At 37.4% G+C, this 17,890-nt stretch overlaps 1 protein-coding gene across 3 annotated transcripts in view; it reads right to left on the minus strand.

Annotated features, from left to right (window-relative positions):
• Positions 1 to 1,080: 1,080 nt before the first annotated feature.
• Positions 1,081 to 17,890, minus strand: part of LOC124119692 (hemicentin-1-like) — a 117,803-nt gene continuing 100,993 nt past the window's right edge. The window contains exons 15-20 of one of the 3 annotated variants that reach the window (XM_048380970.1): positions 11,015 to 11,140; positions 7,527 to 7,554; positions 6,572 to 6,642; positions 5,622 to 5,768; positions 4,610 to 4,636; positions 1,081 to 4,108 (exon numbers count right to left, since the gene is read on the minus strand). In XM_048380970.1, coding sequence (XP_048236927.1) covers positions 3,951 to 4,108; positions 4,610 to 4,636; positions 5,622 to 5,768; positions 6,572 to 6,642; positions 7,527 to 7,554; positions 11,015 to 11,140 — 557 coding nt within the window. In that variant the 3' untranslated portion in view covers positions 1,081 to 3,950. Of the gene's footprint in view, positions 4,109 to 4,609; positions 4,637 to 5,621; positions 5,769 to 6,478; positions 6,643 to 7,526; positions 7,555 to 11,014; positions 11,141 to 17,890 lie in introns of all 3 variants that reach the window. The other 2 variants (XM_048380969.1, XM_048380971.1) reach the window with 2 other exon arrangements.

A 17,890-nucleotide genomic window follows, 5' to 3' on the forward strand; every position in this document is an offset into this window, starting at 1 on the left:
ACTGTGACCATTAACTTTCTAGCCTCACAGGCAGCTTGTGTTGTATACTCCCCAGGGAGCTGAGAATGAGAAATCAAGAGCTTGGATTTGTGAGCTTAACAAGCGGACTGCTGTTATTATTATTATTATTATTATTATTATCAAGAAAAGAATAGGGTACCAGCATCTGAAAAAATAGAAATCCGCAAGCCAACATCGTCTTTCCTTCTTAATTCTTATATTATCTTATATACCTATTGTGCTAAATCATTTCGCAAAAAAGCTTGAAATTCTCTGTATCATATCAAAGCCAAACCTTGTTTTCCATCTTGATGCTTCACCAAGCCCAAAACTCTAAAGGAAAGTTCACATACAACATCTTAAAGAAGTTGAAACGATCCTTGACAAAAAGTAATTTGAATGTCTGATGTAAGTTCTCAAATGTCTACATGAGATGATCACCGTGCAGCGAGAATATTTTCAGGCGTACAAAATTGCATTCTGGGACCTCTCCAAATGTCATCGCCCCAACGATGCCGGACAATTAAGTTTGTGTGCTTGCTGCCAACAGGGGCTGATTATGTTATCTTATCATATACTCATAATTAACAAAATAAACATGCTTCAAACTTTTAATGAACTTGCACCTAAAAGCAAATTTCCTTCTAAAATAATGAAAATATCAATCATATTTCAATCGTAAAATAGCTTCTTCCATAATTCTAAAAATGTTTCAGCAAAAACTTAAAATGAATGAATGTGAATATTCAACAAGAACAAGTTGTAACAACAGCCATACTGCAGCTTCACAAGCATGAGGTGATACATGATACACATCAAGATATACTGACCTAACATATGTTCTTTGGGTAGCAAAAACAGTCCACAGTAGTCAGGACTTTCATACAAACCTATCATAGCTGTGCAGCTATCGTAACTGTTCAGCTTCCATTATTCCATATCGTAATTGTTTAGCTGTTGTAACTCTGAAGCTGTAGAAACTGGAGCTATCGTAACTGTGCAGCTATCGTAACTCTGTATCGTAATTGTTTAGCTGTCGTAACTCTGAAGCTGTAGTAACTGCAGCTATCGTAACTGTGCAGCTATCGTAACTCTGTATCGTAATTCTTTAGCTGTCGTAACTCTGACGCTGTAATAAGTGGAGCTATCGTAACTGTGCAGCTATCGTAACTCTGTATCGTAATTCTTTAGCTGTCGTAACTCTGACGCTGTAGTAAGTGGAGCTATCGTAACTGTGCAGCTATCATAACTCTGTATCGTAATTCTTTAGCTGTCGTAACTCTGAAGCTGTAGAAACTGGAGCTATCGTAACTGTGCAGCTATCGTAACTCTGTATCGTAATAGTTTAGCTGTCGTAACTCTGAAGCTGTAGTAAGTGGAGCTATCGTAACTGTGCAGCTATCGTAACTCTGTATCGTAATAGTTTAGCTGTCGTAACTCTGAAGCAAGTAAAATCTGTGACTGTATCCATTTTTGCAGAACCTATTTCAAAATGTCGTCTTAATCTATGACCACTGTAAGTCTAAATTTATTAAGTTTACGTGTCTCTACCCCTTTGTGAAATCAATATTACAAAGTAGTCTCACTGCTACAACTGTCGTAAATGTGTTGATTTTCAAGACTTGCGAAGAGCGTAGCACGACTGTCATAACTCCTCTTTCTTTCTCAGCCCTACAGTAGTGTTCAGATAGTGTAAGAACCAAGTTGAAGTACGCTCTCCACTGCTCACTGCTCTCAAAAAACTTCTGAAACTAGCGTCACTCTTTGGCCTCTTCTTAAACATCGTAACACAGTGAATATGTTAATTTTCCTTGTAGTGACCTTGACTTACACTAAGTGATCTTAGAGTTACGTATATTGTAACAGGCACCTTTGCCACTTCACAAAGCAGTCACAGCACTACGTGAAGAACAGTAAAGAATGAGAGTTACGATCATCTTAGTGCTAAGATCACTTTGCTGAAGCCAGCCATGGGCCTGATATCTGCACATGTGTTTGTTGAAGAATTGGAGCGACGACAGTTGTAGAGAGAAGATCACTTTGTAAAACTGGACCCTTGCCTCGATCAAATCCTAATGTATTTACACATGTTAAAACATCCAGCTGTTTGATGCCATATTTTCAAAGTATCATAACGTTTTGTCAACATAGTACATGTTGCATCCCTCAAAATGCAAGTCGATACAAATTACTTTCCATCTCATAAATAAGAAATAATACAACGGTGAATGGTTATACTCTTCAATTTGAATAATCATTCCCCAAATTTGGATGATACCAAATATGGTATATTCAATTCCATCCAATCACTGCTGCATCTTTGGGTAATTGTGTGTGGAATAAATCAGGTATAAAACACTTGATTTTACTTATCAAAAAATGAAAAACTTTTTTCGTTTGGGCTTTGGTCTCAAAACAGCTGAAAAATGTTTTATTAAATACAAATTGTTCGTAGAAATATTTGTTCTCTTGCATGTATTATGCTGTAGCTCTACTATACAATTATACTACCAGCCTACAACTAATCTTCAGTATATGCAGAAACATACAGTCTGGGATTTTGATTATTGTACACATATTAAATGCTGAACCTGAGATTAAAAGTAATACACTTACTGCCATGTACATCTGGGCCCACTTGCACAAAGCGATCTTAGCGCTAAGACTATTGTAAGCCTATGCTAAAGTATGGGAGTTATGATCATCTTAGCGCTAAGATCGCTTTGTGCAAGTGAGCCCTGCACTCCTTTCAAATATTTCTTCTTATACTACTCAAAAGAAGTCAAAGAACAACCCTTTTTTTCCTCATGACAACAGCTAAAGCCATGGCCATAATCTAACGTGGTCGCTATCCACGGGGGATACAATACTGTGTATTTTGTAATGTTGGTAATTGAAAATCGCTGTCCAGATCCGGACACCAAATGAAGCATCAGTAGAACATATTTTGTTTATGTCAATATCGTCCAGTTGGCAAGGTTTCTGGATTAGCAGGGTTTCACTGTATTCAGGTGTTCTGGATCTTCTTTTGAGTAGTATATATCTAAACAGGAAGTCCACAAGGACCAAGACGTGCAGGATTCAGTTTTCAGTAGTTGTAAGGTAAGCAAGACGACCTTACGTTGAGCCTCTTCCATACCTACATTCACATGACACAAGCAACAATAATTATAAGTAACGGGATCGGTGGTTTCTGCTTAATTTAGATCAGCCACCACAGCGCCACACAAACTTGATTCTGGGAAAGCACCATATATAAACAGTAGGAGCTTTAGCTCTGTTTTGTCCGTTTTTATATAAAAATAATAATCATGTAATGCTGAGTGGCAGCGTCGGTTCCTCAGAGATATGTCTGCACTGTTAAACATCTTGCATCTGAACCATGTTCGGTGGTCCTATAATCGTCTGTTTTCACCAAACACAACTGTCTGTTCAGATATGTACCATACCAGCCCTCATTTAGGGTCAAGGTCATATGGTATCAAGGTCAAGGTCAGAAGACCAATCAGGGTCAAAGTTCGAACTTGGTGCAGCAAATAGGACTTCATGGTGCAGTTGTACACAGTCTGAAGGTCATTCCATACAAAGGTCACCACAGGGGTCAAGGACACAAGCATGCACACAGTTTGAGAATCACAATACATGGTCACTGTTCCACAAAGGTCAGATAGTTTCTGGTTGCAGCCACATTGGAAGCACAAGAGCACGGAAGTGCGATCACAGTTATCCCCCCTTGGCAGCGACGCCCACAGAGAGGGGAGTTCTCTTTTGTCTTATCACACACACATGAGGTACGAGGTTTTGACCCACAAAGCATGAGAGGCAAAAGACTGACCTACTCTGCATGATGTCATGCATTTCAGTGTGACTTTTCAACCAATCAGGCTTGAGGACAAGCTCTAGTGAAGGGTGAGGAGTGTTGGGATCCACCAATAGTACACAGGACAGTTTCAGACAACGACTTCATATATGACCTTTTTGGGTTTGTTGGGGTCTGGTGTGGAATATCCGCTCTCTTGGCCTGACTGAAGACTGCCCTCTTTCTTCTCCTCCAAATCCATGTACTTCTCCTTTGTGGGACTGCGTGGAATACCGTGGAACTGCAGCTCTGGAACAGACATCCCACAATGACTATCTAATAATCACAGGTATCAAATGATCACTGACTTCCAATAATCATAGGTATCAAATGATCACGGACATCCAATAATCACAGGTATCAAATGATCACAGACATCCAATAATCACAGGTATCAAATTATCACGGACATCCAATAATCACAGGTATCAAATGATCACGGAATCAAATAAACACGGGTATTAAATCATGTGTAAAAAATAATCACAGGTATCAAACAAACTTTTTGTAGCCAGACAGTGTAATTACATGATGATTTTGCGTACTTCAGTATGGATTTGTTGACATGTTTTTTCCAGTGTTACGTGCTCACGGTAATATCTTTCCATGGGGGAAAAAACCCATCATAACTCATTATTTCATGTATAATGCGCACCACTTCTACACAGCTGTGTTGTTTTTTTTTAAAAAGTGCGCACTATACTCAAGAAAATATGGTAACAATTCTTCTTAAATATTTGAGTATCTTACCTCCTGGCCTGCTACCTTTGCTGTTGTCTGAAAAACATGCAAAATCACAAATAAAATACTTGAAACTTTAAAAATAACCACATACAAAAAAACAGTCAACACTCAAACATTATTATGATCAGTTAAAATTGCAAAGAATAATTCAGAAAAATATTTTAAAATCGAAGCAAGGCTGATTTCCCCCAAAACATATTGAGTGGTTAGGAAAATAGCTTTGCATATTCTGAAATGAGACAATGTTTAAGGGAGGTAGTATTTCTCAAAACAGTTTACATGATAAAACCACAAAAGCACTGACTATGTATGCTAGTGCATCAAACAAATACTGGAGGCTATATTTAAACAACTCACACCAAAACACAACTTCACAAATTTCAAGACAGACAAAACAAACTCGACATACATATATATATATACTATTGTAATGTGCTCCAAGTAATGAGACTCGGTGAAATACAAAGTTATAGTGCGTAGCTAAAAAGTTGTGCAATCTTGTAAACAGTTTTCAAAATAAGACTTGAACCATGACAAAAAAAATTATCTAAAAAATAAAGTTGGAAACTCATCTAGTTTTAGATGACCGTATTATGTTTTATCTTATTTGAATTAATGTTTCCTGTTGTAATCTACTGGAGCACTCTACAATAGGTATCACATACTCCAAACATATTTTGAGAAAGGGATTCATGTTTTTGCTTAAGTTTTTTTATAAAAATATAATTTAAAAAAAAACAAACAAAATAAAATCTCGATACATACATTTTTCTTCAATGTTATATAGGCTTTAAGGTATTTTTGAAAATAATACTTATGGAAAATGTTTAAATTGTTCAAAAAGAAGTTAAATAAATGAAATAAAAACTTCCTCTCCCCACAAAGGTAGCACAAAATTTGATGTTTGAGAAGGTAAGAAAAGATAAAGATGACATATATTTCTGTAACCATGGTAACCTCTTTCTCAAATTAAGTTTTCAATTTTCTCTCCAATTCTCTAATGCTGAAATTTTCATACTTTCATTTCTTCGATTCATTTCGTTTTCAAATATCTGTTTCTCTTTCTGTGAATCGTACGACGTGTCATGTGGGATATTGCCATTTGGTCGTAGATGTCCTTCCTGATAAGGTAAGTACGCATTTCTCTTCAGTTCCAGTGGCCCATCTGGTGTTGAGAAATATTTAAGTATAATTTCATTTTTATTTTTTATTTTAATTAGTCATAGTAGTCAGACAGGACGTGATAGATGGATGCAGCAACCCATTCCACCCTTTTATCCAAAACTGGACTCTTCCATCTTTTGATGGAGGTGGTACTAAGAAGGATTTAGGGGTAGTCAGGTTGGGAGAGAGAAGAGAAATTTCTACCACAGATAACTCAACTACGTTATAGAACATCGCACTTAGCATGCTCATGCAAAATACTTGACATAGATGTGCTTTTATAACTTTCATTTGCAAAGTAAAATTCGTATGATTAACCATGAAAAAACAATTAATGAGTCGGCAATTATTTCACTTCCAAGTACAAGATTCATGTTGTTAGTAAATCCATGCAGATTAGATCTGGAAGTTTGTTGAAATGTTGTTTGATTTGTAGAAGGTTACATGTTATATTCTTAGAATTTGATATAGATAAAACAGAGAAGATTATAAGAGTGAGTTATCTCCCTTGGCATGTGTATATCTTGCTACTTCTTGCAACCAACACCTCTTTTGATAACTGCCATCACCAGTGATGTTAAAACTTGTTAAATCTACAGACAAAATCCTACTTTTACCATGTCCCAGCACAAAACTTAACAGTCTTGCTGTGCATTACACCCATGTCGATCAAGGGAGATAACTCTGTCTAAACTAGCATGCAATACTTACAACCGTTATTAATATTAGTCAGAGAAGAATCACGTGCAAAAGCTCCATTTATGCTAGGGTCATCCAACTCGAGCACATCCAACTGTGTCATACCTGTGTTGTCGTATGCTTGGGGCGTTTTTTGTGAATTTGTTACGCTACCATTAATTGGTTGGGGTCTGCGCCTGAAATAAGATTCATGGAGATTAAGGAACGAGTCTTGCTAGACCTGTTTGTACACATGCAACAAGTACGCGGGCTTTGTGTTAATATTCGATGGAGATTCCCGCACCTGTATTACAGCCTTTGGTTCACTCACGACATGATGCCTGGTGACATCGTTTTTTCTGTCAACACAACTGGTGTCAAAACATTATTACTACCCAGCATCAAGCATTCCCACAGACCCCCGGGGAGTGGTGGGGTAGCAATGTGGTTAAAGCGTTTGCTCGTCGCATGATGGATCCAGGTTCGATTCCCAACATGGGTACATTGTGTGAAGCCCATTTCTGGTGTCCCCTGCCGTGATATTGCTGGAATATTGCTATGTTTCTAGGTTTGTCAGCACCATACCCGTGCTCGTGGGTTTCACCAAAGTGGTAAACGTCTGAGACCTGCATCACTTCGGGCTTTCCTCCCACATTAAGCTGACACGCCGCGATATAACTGGAATACTGTTAAAAGCGCCGTTAAACCCAACACACTCACTCACTCCTCCCACATCAAGCTGACACGCCGTGATATAACTGGAATGCTGTTAAAAGCGGCATTTAACCCAACTCACTCCCTCTTAGAGCCACCTGGTGTCTAGCACCCTTCTAACAGACACCTGGTGCTCAATGCCACATGGGCCAGATACCATGTATGTCATTCGTATTTCAATTTAAGTGTCTTACCAAGTGGTTTGACATCACACAGCTGAATGTGTATTAAATCAAATGCATGCCTTCTGACATAAAACATAGCCAACTTAAACATCAAACTGATTAATTCATATGAGAATGGGAATAAACACTAAGCTGGTCCTTTGTAAATATATTAAACAGAAAACAGACAAAGAGGTACTCACGGAGGATTTTCTGAAGCATAGTCTTTCGCTGAAAAAAAAGAACGAAACAATTAAAAACAATTCAAATGGATGAGAAAAAAATAAATATAATTTTAAATTTTTCTAAACTCACCACCACCAGCATGTTGTCTGGATAACAGCATGTTGGAATATCCGACTGGTCGGGCTGCCATCTTGATGTTTCTAAAAGTTTGTCACTTATTCGTTCAAATCTAGTTCGCAATTTTGTTTATCCATCCCAACACTTAAAGCTTGTATATATTAGCAGTCAATTAATTCTTGCCAGAATGTTTATCCATACACAGACTTAATTCACTGTTAGTTTCTCAAATATTGAGATTTTGTCAATTGACAACTTTCTCCCCTAGGGTAACACACACACAAAATGTCAGCTTAATTTGCGATAAAGAAAATGTCAATCAACGATATTGAGCTCCTGAAATTAATCTAGCTTAATGTCCGAAGTGGTCACATTCAGTCAATATTTGAATTTGTCCAGCACTGATACAAATCTTTGCACTCAAACATAACTTTCATTGGAAAAATGCTCCTTTCCAAGTTTAAAGTTCAACATACAGTCGTCCACAAAACTGTTCAAACTCAGCGTGGGAACACGACAGAAATTAAACTGATACCTCAGGAGTCAACAGTATTGTGTGATGCTATTCGAGAGACAACTGGTTTTAATTGAAAAGAACGTCCTTTGAACATCTGCTTGAACAATAGGTGGTTTTGTCATTGTATTGTCAGCATGTCCTTAAACAAATATTCAGCATTGTTGTAGACCCCATCACCTCCATCATCTTCCTCACCAAAATATAGCCTGTTTCAGATATTGATTGGGTAATTTGACAGTGTTAAACTTTTGACCTTAAGCAGGCTATGAAACTCCCAAAATTTTCAGCCAGACCACAGGACTGGCTAGCTGAAATACTTGCCAGCCCTGACCAAAACCTGCCTGCCCACTATAATCATAGGTTTCTCAGGATAATTTAATTAAAACTTTAAATTGAATTCATTGAACATGAAGTAATGCAAGAAAAGAAATAGCAAACACTTTAAAGGTCAGATTTGTATTTAATATCCTAGAATACATCATGTAAATAATGCTTATCATCGGGAAATATTTAGAATATTTTTACATATGAAATATAACCTGACCGTCGGGCAGGGGGATTTGAAAATCTGGCAGCCCGAGTTGAAATCAACCCGTCTCGGACGGTCAGGCCATAAGGTATTTCGAACACTGCCTTAAGGGTGGACAAGTTTGGAGTATGGGGGGGTGTATTTATATTTGTATCACTATCTCAGCGAGAGAAATACTAAATCGCACATTATACCCGTGTTGGGAATTGAATGCAGGCTTTTTTTGTGATAAGCAAATGCTACGGCACTCACTCGATTCAAAGTTCAGATTTTGAAAACAGACAAGTCTTGAATAATGATGTAGTATTGTCCTCTTTCCTCGTATTAAATATCAGACTGTTTCTCATAAGGAACATAAATTAGTTGAAATTTACATTTTAGCTGACTCAGGATATATTCTACAGAAGCCTTTTTTTCTTTTGGGGGGGATACTATCTTGAAAAGATCCTAAGTGGAAATTTCAAGATACTACTGGTATCTTGAAATTTCAAGATATTAAGTTGAAATTTCAAGATACTAAGTTGAAATGTCAAGATACTAAGTTGAAATTTCAAGATAATAAGTTGAAATTTCAAGATTGTATCGAAAAAAATATAAGAACACATGGCCCTAAAAGGCTTCCGTAATATTCTCATCTTCACCAATGATTATATAAAATAACACAATGGATCAAAAATACCTTTTTGAAACTGACTATACAACTTGTTGAACATTGACTCTCAATATTCAACATCAACACCAAATATTCAAATATTGCAGAATTCCAAATTTTGAGCCTTGGAAAAAAAGCACAACAATCCATTCAAAACAAATCCCATGTCGGTTGCACCACCATCGACACCTCAGCTGACAATGACCAATATATGATGAAATATTGTACTGACAAATTTGGAACTTTGGCTGAAGATGATTAATTTTAGTTTCTTGTGCTTGACACTTTGACCTTGTTGTATATTCTTGTCTTATCTGGACAGTAACACAAAGGGCCCTTAAAGTCAAAGCCTGGATACGGCGTGGGGGATTTAAGGGAATTTAGGGGGGATCAGCTTTCCTGTGTCGGACAATAGCTCAGTCATACTCCCTTCTCTGGGTAAGATAGAAAGCCAGTTTGATTCAGTTCAAGCGTGGTTCAACGATTCTCATCTACCACAAGGATTTGCTGTTTAAATTGAACTTTAAGATAATCAGAATTTCTCTAGAACAAGAAAGTATTTTCTTACAAGTACTTATTACAAAAATGATTATTGATAAAAATAATTGAATTTCTTCTTGTCAAGACTAATGCAATTATTTTATCAAGTTTAATGTTTAATCTTGGGTCTTGACTTAGTGAGCTGCTTGTGCATGGAGATGTGTTTGTTTGAATTGTGATGGTTCTAAAGGGGGGCTTTGTTTCATAGAGAAATATTATCTGTATTTAACAGGGTTTGTTGTCAGTGTTTGTCTGTATCACCTGTTTTGACATTGGTAAATTATTTATGGTCACTATTTACCATGATAAATCATTTGAAGTCACTATTTACCATGGTAAATTATTTGTAGTCACTATTTACCTTGATAAATTATTTATAGTCACTATTTACCATGGTAAATCATTTGTAGTCACTATTTACCATGATAAATCATTTGTAGTCACTATTTACCATGATAAATTATTTGTAGTCACTATTTACCATGGTAAATTATTTATAGTCACTATTTACCTTGATAAATCATTTGTAGTCACTATTTACCATGATAAATCATTTGTAGTCACTATTTACCATGATAAATTATTTGTAGTCACTATTTACCATGGTAAATTATTTGTAGTCACTATTTACCATGATAAATTATTTATAGTCACTATTTACCTTGATAAATTATTTATAGTCACTATTTACCATGGTAAATCATTTGTAGTCACTATTTACCATGATAAATTATTTGTAGTCACTATTTACCATGGTAAATTATTTATAGTCACTATTTACCTTGATAAATCATTTATAGTCACTATTTACCATGGTAAATCATTTGTAGTCACTATTTACCATGATAAATTATTTGTAGTCACTATTTACCATGGTAAATTATTTATAGTCACTATTTACCTTGATAAATCATTTGTAGTCACTATTTACCATGGTAAATTATTTAGTCACTGTTTACCATGGTAAATTATTTAGTCACTGTTTTGTCAGTATTGCCTGTTTTTACCATGGTAAGTGGTTTATAGTCACTTTATAGTCACCCGTATACGGTCAGTATGTATCGTGGACATTTTGTTGTTGTTGTTGTTGTTGTCAGTATTGCCTGTTGTTTTAACGATGGTAATTTAATTATCTATCGTTTGTATTTACCTTGGTTGCGCCTTCTCTTGCAGATAAAACAGACTAGAACTGTCAGGAGGGTGACGATGATGATGGCACACACACAGGCGATGATGATGACGTCACGTTCCGTCAAACCCTGGCTGGGTGGCTGGCCTGCAAGAGGAGAGGGAACATTTAGCATCTCATTAAAAAAAAAGGCATCGTTTAATTTGAGAAAGGTTGTTTTGCTACAAGAGCTGGCAAATCTCTGAAAAAAACACGAATGAATCAAGTAATATTTTCCTGTATCTCATTTCATTAACTGCTGTTTAAACGACATCTGAGGAGACCAAGACTTTGAAATGAAAGCAGTAATCTATTCGTTTGTTATAACCATAGTTTGTTATAACCGTAGTTCATTATAAGCATATATACATCATATACAAAGCAAATACCTAAGACCCAAAAAACAGTTTGTCATATCCGACGGTTCGTTATAAGCGTGTTCGTTATAAACGTAGTTTACTGTACAATACAAAACTACTTTCCAACAGCATGGATGAAAATAATTTACGTTTCTTTTCCTTTGGTAAAACGACTCCAAATTTATTAAAAAAAATATTTAAAATAAATAATCAGCTTTCAAAATTCATCCTAATACTGGACAATATTTAAACATTTATTTGTCTCTATGGTGACAGAGCCCGGAGAGTGGAAGCTCGGGGTTCAATCCCGGTGTACCAAAAGACATTTAAAAATGGTCCTTGTTGTTACCCTGCCTTGCACTCAGCATTGAGGGGATAAAACAAGGACTGGTTGACATGGAGACAATATGATGTGATATGTGGGCTCACACCATAAACAGCTAGTACAAGCTGCCACACAGACATATACATCATTATAGATGTGGAATTATCGGGAATGTAACGTGACACCACATATCATTTCCCATAGATTAACAGATACTACTCCATTTTCAACTAAGCCAAAATTGTTATGGATGATCAACTTCTTTATTACAATTGGGCGACGATTCGGTGTAGATTCCAACACCGTTATCAAGCAAATGATGTTTGATAACGGTGTTAGAATCTACACCGAAACGTCGCCCAATTGTATTAAAGAAGTTGCTCATCCATAACAATTTTGGCTTAGTTACCATTCCAACTTCTAAATGCCACTCAAAGAAGTTACTCCATTTTTGATGGAGATGTTCCCATTATTCACAAAACTGAGTCTCATCAAATGTCAAGTTTCTATTTAGATAACTGAAACGGCTGATTATCCCTATCAGAAGTTGAGTAGTATAAAAGCAAACAATTCTCTGACAGCGGAGTCAGAATCATAACACATGCCTCCCCAAGCCTCGCTTCCAAACCGGTGAGCTTCCAAACCGGTGAGACGGTGAGACATGTGGCGTGAGACATGTGGCGAAAACACAGAACTCCTCACAAATAAACAGTTACCCCAGTATTTATGTTTATTCAAACTTCTGCCACAAGCAGCCAAGTTGTCATGGTAACGGAAACATGACCCGCCCTGACTGATCAAGCCTGGATTCTGGACCTATTCAACCAAATCGAAAGACGTATGACAAATCTCATTCCCGAACCCTTTCCATGCCCACCGAGGACAGAGTACGCATGATTTCATTCACTAGCTGATGATATTTTGATTTTCTTCTGGCGAAGTTCGGCAGTGAATAATTGATGTTTGTCTTCACAGATTTTGCATGATGCTGAGTTTCTCAGCCCCTTGTACACCACACAGGAATCTACAGGGGGAAACAGGATTTCAATAATTCATTTAATTTCTAATCTTATTCTAATTTAGAATCCAGTGTGGGAAAAAGCCACACTCATTTATTCATTGAGGCTGAGGCACTTTTTATGTCCGTCTTGCATGAACGACAGATCGTATTTGTTTACAGTTGAACTTATGCTTATTTGCTATACCCTTTAGGCAGCCTTAAACAATTGTTAGGATAACGCTGTGTTCATAAAACAGTGAAATATGCGAAAAATCAGAAAAATAATGCCTCAATTTTGAAAATAATAAGAGTTTAAGATTGTGATATTTAACAATAATATTTGATAATTATTTTCGTACATAGCTGGAAACTTTCAACCATCAATATACATAACACTGCTGGCCAGACAGCTATGTAGAGTTGAATATTATTGTCTTCTCCCCAAGTCATTGAGCACATACCGCTCCCCACACAACACATTAAATGTCTGTAAAATGCACCTGTGTGACCTCAAAATAACTCTAGCAACAAACGGTCTCCTTGTCTGAGCACCAGTAGATGTAGACACACATACTATACAATAGGCAGGTCCTTTCATAATCTTGAACCTTGAATAATATAATATCCATTTGGAATACAGTTGTGTGAATTGGGGCCCTGTAACCTGGATATATTCCACACATATAAGGCCCTGGAATGGATACAGTATTGATGTATTTGTGTGCTGATCACATGCTAGTATGTATGTTCTTGTTCACGTGGGGGACGGTCTTCAGATGGAACATTCATTCTACCTGCTCTACCATTCTATGGCCATTCACACATACCTATCAAAGTCTGAGGATAATACGATATTGTAATAGGGGTTATGTAATTCAGAGGGTTGCCATGGGAACGGTCGAACAATTATCTTCTGCATCTATACCCCTGCAGGTATTCGCAGGTGTTGGTTTCGGATGCTCTTAACGAGGTTCACACCTGGGTTTACCTGTAACGGGTATTCGTCATTCAGCGTTGTGCAAGGACTCGCATTCAAACCGTCCTCCTCTCATAGTTTTTAAAACTTTATGTTTTGAATTAGAAGAGTACCGACAAATTTACAGAAGGTGAATAAATATCAGCCGTGTCTAAACATTGTTTTGTTTGCAATGTTCCAGCAATATGACAACAGTCTTTAAATAATCGATTCTGGACAAGACAATCCAGTGATTGACATCATGAGCATCGATCCACACAATTGGGATACGATGACATGCATCAACCAAGTCAGCGAGCCCGTATTCCGTTAGTCGCCTCTTACGACAAGCACAGTCGCCTAAAAATTGTAATCTCAAATTATAATCCTCAGTTAATCATAATGCCTACTTCATGTTTTTTACTTTCTTGGATAAACATTTTTTTAAAAACATGACTAGCATTTTATTTTCATCCGCTGAGAACCTTTATCATTGAAAAATGTATTTATTTATTTTCCCCAAAAGTCAAATCAAAAAGTGAGTGTGGCATTCCATTTTCATCAGCAGAAAAATCCCAATCATCCAGCAAGCATTTCATTGATAACAATTCACATCTACCAAATATCAATTTTCATTAGTTGCTAAGCAACAATCACTACGCCCAAGGCTGCCATGTCAACTGGCCCCAGATGTTTCACATTACCCAGTCTTGATACACCCCTGTTGGTCAGATATTGCAACACAATGGAAGACGAACTATCTCTCTATCAATACCTCAAGGCTATTTTCACAGTGAAGTCTGAACAACAGCTCACTGTCGGAGATTATCTTGTTGATTATTTTCTTTCCATGGTACACATGTAGCTATCGTATCAGTCCTTGTGTGTAGTCGCGGTACAATTATAGTACCGGTTGTATGAATCAATATAATTGAATTTACTTCTTGCATCCAAAGTTTTGAGGAATTTTGATGACAAGAAATTACATGCAAATATAAGACATTTGTTTATTTTGGAGACAAATGTTTCGTTTCATTAGGTTTGCGTAATGTAATGCTGAATGTATATACATTTTTCATTCTATCAAAAATTGTTTTCTGCACCTAGAAATAAAGCATTTTTTGGCATTAATCAATTTATTGTGATATTCAGGAGGAGCGATAATAAAAACACACTAGGTATATGCACAGCAAACATTTGACCTTCAAAACCTTTGACCGTAACCTCCCAAATTCCCCAAAGCCACTTGGTTAAGAGTTATCTCCCTTCAAAGGTCAGACACGCGAAAACAACCTGATAAACGAAGCATCTGGTATACGCGAATTAAATCACCTCGGGAACCAAATCACCTCGACTTCATCCAAGCCACTTGCTACTTGCTGGAACAATTAAATCTGCTGTCAATTAGCTGGGATCCTCAGAGACATGGAGCCATGGCCACGCTTCATTGGTCCAGCTGCTTCAAAGACAGAAATGAGTGCAAGCCTTTGCCTGCATTGCTGAATGTTCCGGACATGTAATTTAGAATTCCTGCAGGTGGCACAACACAGGTCCAGCAAATAACACAAGTGTCCAAATATTTTCCTTGCGGAAAATTTTATGTTTTTGGAAATTGTAAGGAAATGTTTGTTTTTTGTTTAACATGTTTAACACAGCACTAAACAATATTCCAGCTGTATGATGGCGGTCTGTATAGAATTAAATCTGGACCAGACAATCCAGGGATTGACAACATGAGCACTGATCTATGAAATTGGGATACAATGAACAAAGTCACAGAGTCTGACCAACTGACCATTGCCTGTTACAACACCACCTGTTAATTGCCTTTTACAACAAGCATGGGTTGCTGAAGACCAATTCTAACCCGGATCTTCACGGGAGACAAGCATGGGTTGCTGAAGACCAATTCTAACCCGGATCTTCACAGGGGAGACAAGCATGGGTTGGTGAAGACCTATTCTAACCCGGATCTTCACAGGAGAGACAAGCATGGGTTGGTGAAGACCTATTCTAACCCGGATCCATAGGGAAATCCCAATGATATTGACTGAACAAATTACTTTAAATTTTCACATTCAATTTCAGTGCAATCAAGATGACTTATTATGATTCTGTGACTGATTTTCTAAATCATCTTGTCATCTTCACTTAAATGTTTCCACTTATTGTTCGTGCAAATTTGATGAGACACAATTTTCTTCCACCTTCAAATGCCAATCACAAATATAGCAACCCAATTCTTGTGAGCCTTGATTAACTGCACAAGGATTTTCACCACACCCTGAGTAATTACAGATTACTGAGAACAAAGTGTGTCCACAACACCAATCAGGGTTGTCTGAATCCCTAGGGAAACACAGCTGCAGACTTAGCATCTTCTATACACAAACAGCCCCCCTTCCCCCCCCCAGTCAAACCCTGCTCTAGGCCTTTGGGGCCATCAAACACTTTGCTTTCAGCCCGGAGTGTTTGACAGGGTTGACAAAGTGAACATTGACAAGCACTGCTCTTCTTTTTATGGCTGTCCATCTGGCTATTGTTTGTGTTCTGGTGGTCAATGGAGAGGCTAAAATGTTGGATGACCTTGAACAGGCTTGTCTACTGACCGGTAGTCTGTCTTACAGACCCTGATACATTTATAATTTTTAAAATTGCATCTGTCCCGTAATGGAACGTTTCTGCAATAAATATTATCTTATTATCTTATCTTTATATCAACTACAGCCCATGCAAGTCTATAATGTTTGGCAAGTCTAGATTACTGCAGTATCAGGATGAAGAGAATCACTGGGCTCCCTTTTTATTAGATTTTTATTAAGATAACTGAACAACTGTTTTTTTCTGTACGATATGTTCATTTCAGAGACTATATGTTAGTCTAACTGACCGGTAGACGATGGTGTTGATGATGGTGATGGTGTTGGTGGTGGTGTTGAAGCAAGCATGAGATGAGAGCCATTAGTAAAATAAATATACTGGGCTTGTATAACCCTAATTATGGGATTAATTGACATCAGGTCGTAGCATGAATTTTGTATGTTCAACTGAAAGTAGAGACTTCCTTTTTAGGAGTTGAAGGTCAGACCCGATTTTATCAGTGTTGATAAAAAGTGAAAAATCGTGTTTGATAAAACCAAATATTGCCATTCAAATGAAAGACAACTCTTACATTCAAACGTAAGATTTACCAGACAGTATAAAAGTGCACCTGTCCCCAATGTAATCAGAATATTGCATGTCGACTATTTTGTTCAGACACGTTTATTCCGAACCCAATAGAACGTCCAACAAACACCTTCAGCATGCAGGTTGGTACATATTCATGAAACACCTGAAAGAATCTAGCCTTCTTCCACAAGAACGGAGTTCTAAGCGAACCATGAATTGTAGACATCAAATGCACTGACCATTAAGCAGCCCAAGTGGTTCACACATGAGAGAGCATGTGTACATTAAGCTGAGATCTGACACTCCCTCCCCACCAGTCATGATGACTCCATTAGCAAGCCCCGGTCCATGGCGTTGTGTGTGTGGTATGTAATGGTTTCAGGACCAATGAAGCAGTACAAGCTCATAAAGGGATTATCTTGACCACTGCACATGGACGGATTTATGACCTACTCCGGCTTCCATAAACAACAGCATGGCTGACTTTTGGCCACTTCCACCACCCATAAACTGCACCAATGGCGTCCAGGGACTCTTAAATCGGCAGATAGGATCTGGTGTTGATGAAATGGAAGCATGAACTGTTTAAGCGACATTGTTGGTGAATTCATCAAATGTACCATGGGTGCCGGTCATGATAGACTTGCACAAGTCTCCAAGGCATTAATTAGTGTAAATCATAATCAAGATTATGTACATTATAAGAATAAATTGTCCCTATAAGAGACTCAGTCCTTAGTTCTAGACTTGCCTATTAGGAGGATAGAATTACTACACATCCATGGACTTTTCTTTCAGTGCAGCCTTGTAGCAAGGCTATGGTCATGACTGTGTGAGATTTTATGGCATTTGCAGTCACAGTTTAAATTATTAAAGTCTAACTGGTGACCATAAACTGGCTTTTAAAATATGCATGAGTATATTTGAGGTTATGAATCCCTCGCTAAATTTCAGAGACTTTCACACTGAAAATGACAGTATGTTCATCGTATCACAATAGACATTAGAAAGACCAACTTTCAATTGCCTTGAAAACATGTCCTTTGTA

Source organism: Haliotis rufescens, unplaced genomic scaffold (assembly GCF_023055435.1).
Source record: "Haliotis rufescens isolate VD_foot unplaced genomic scaffold, xgHalRufe1.0.p SCAF_34, whole genome shotgun sequence".
Classification (NCBI taxonomy): domain Eukaryota; kingdom Metazoa; phylum Mollusca; class Gastropoda; order Lepetellida; family Haliotidae; genus Haliotis; species Haliotis rufescens.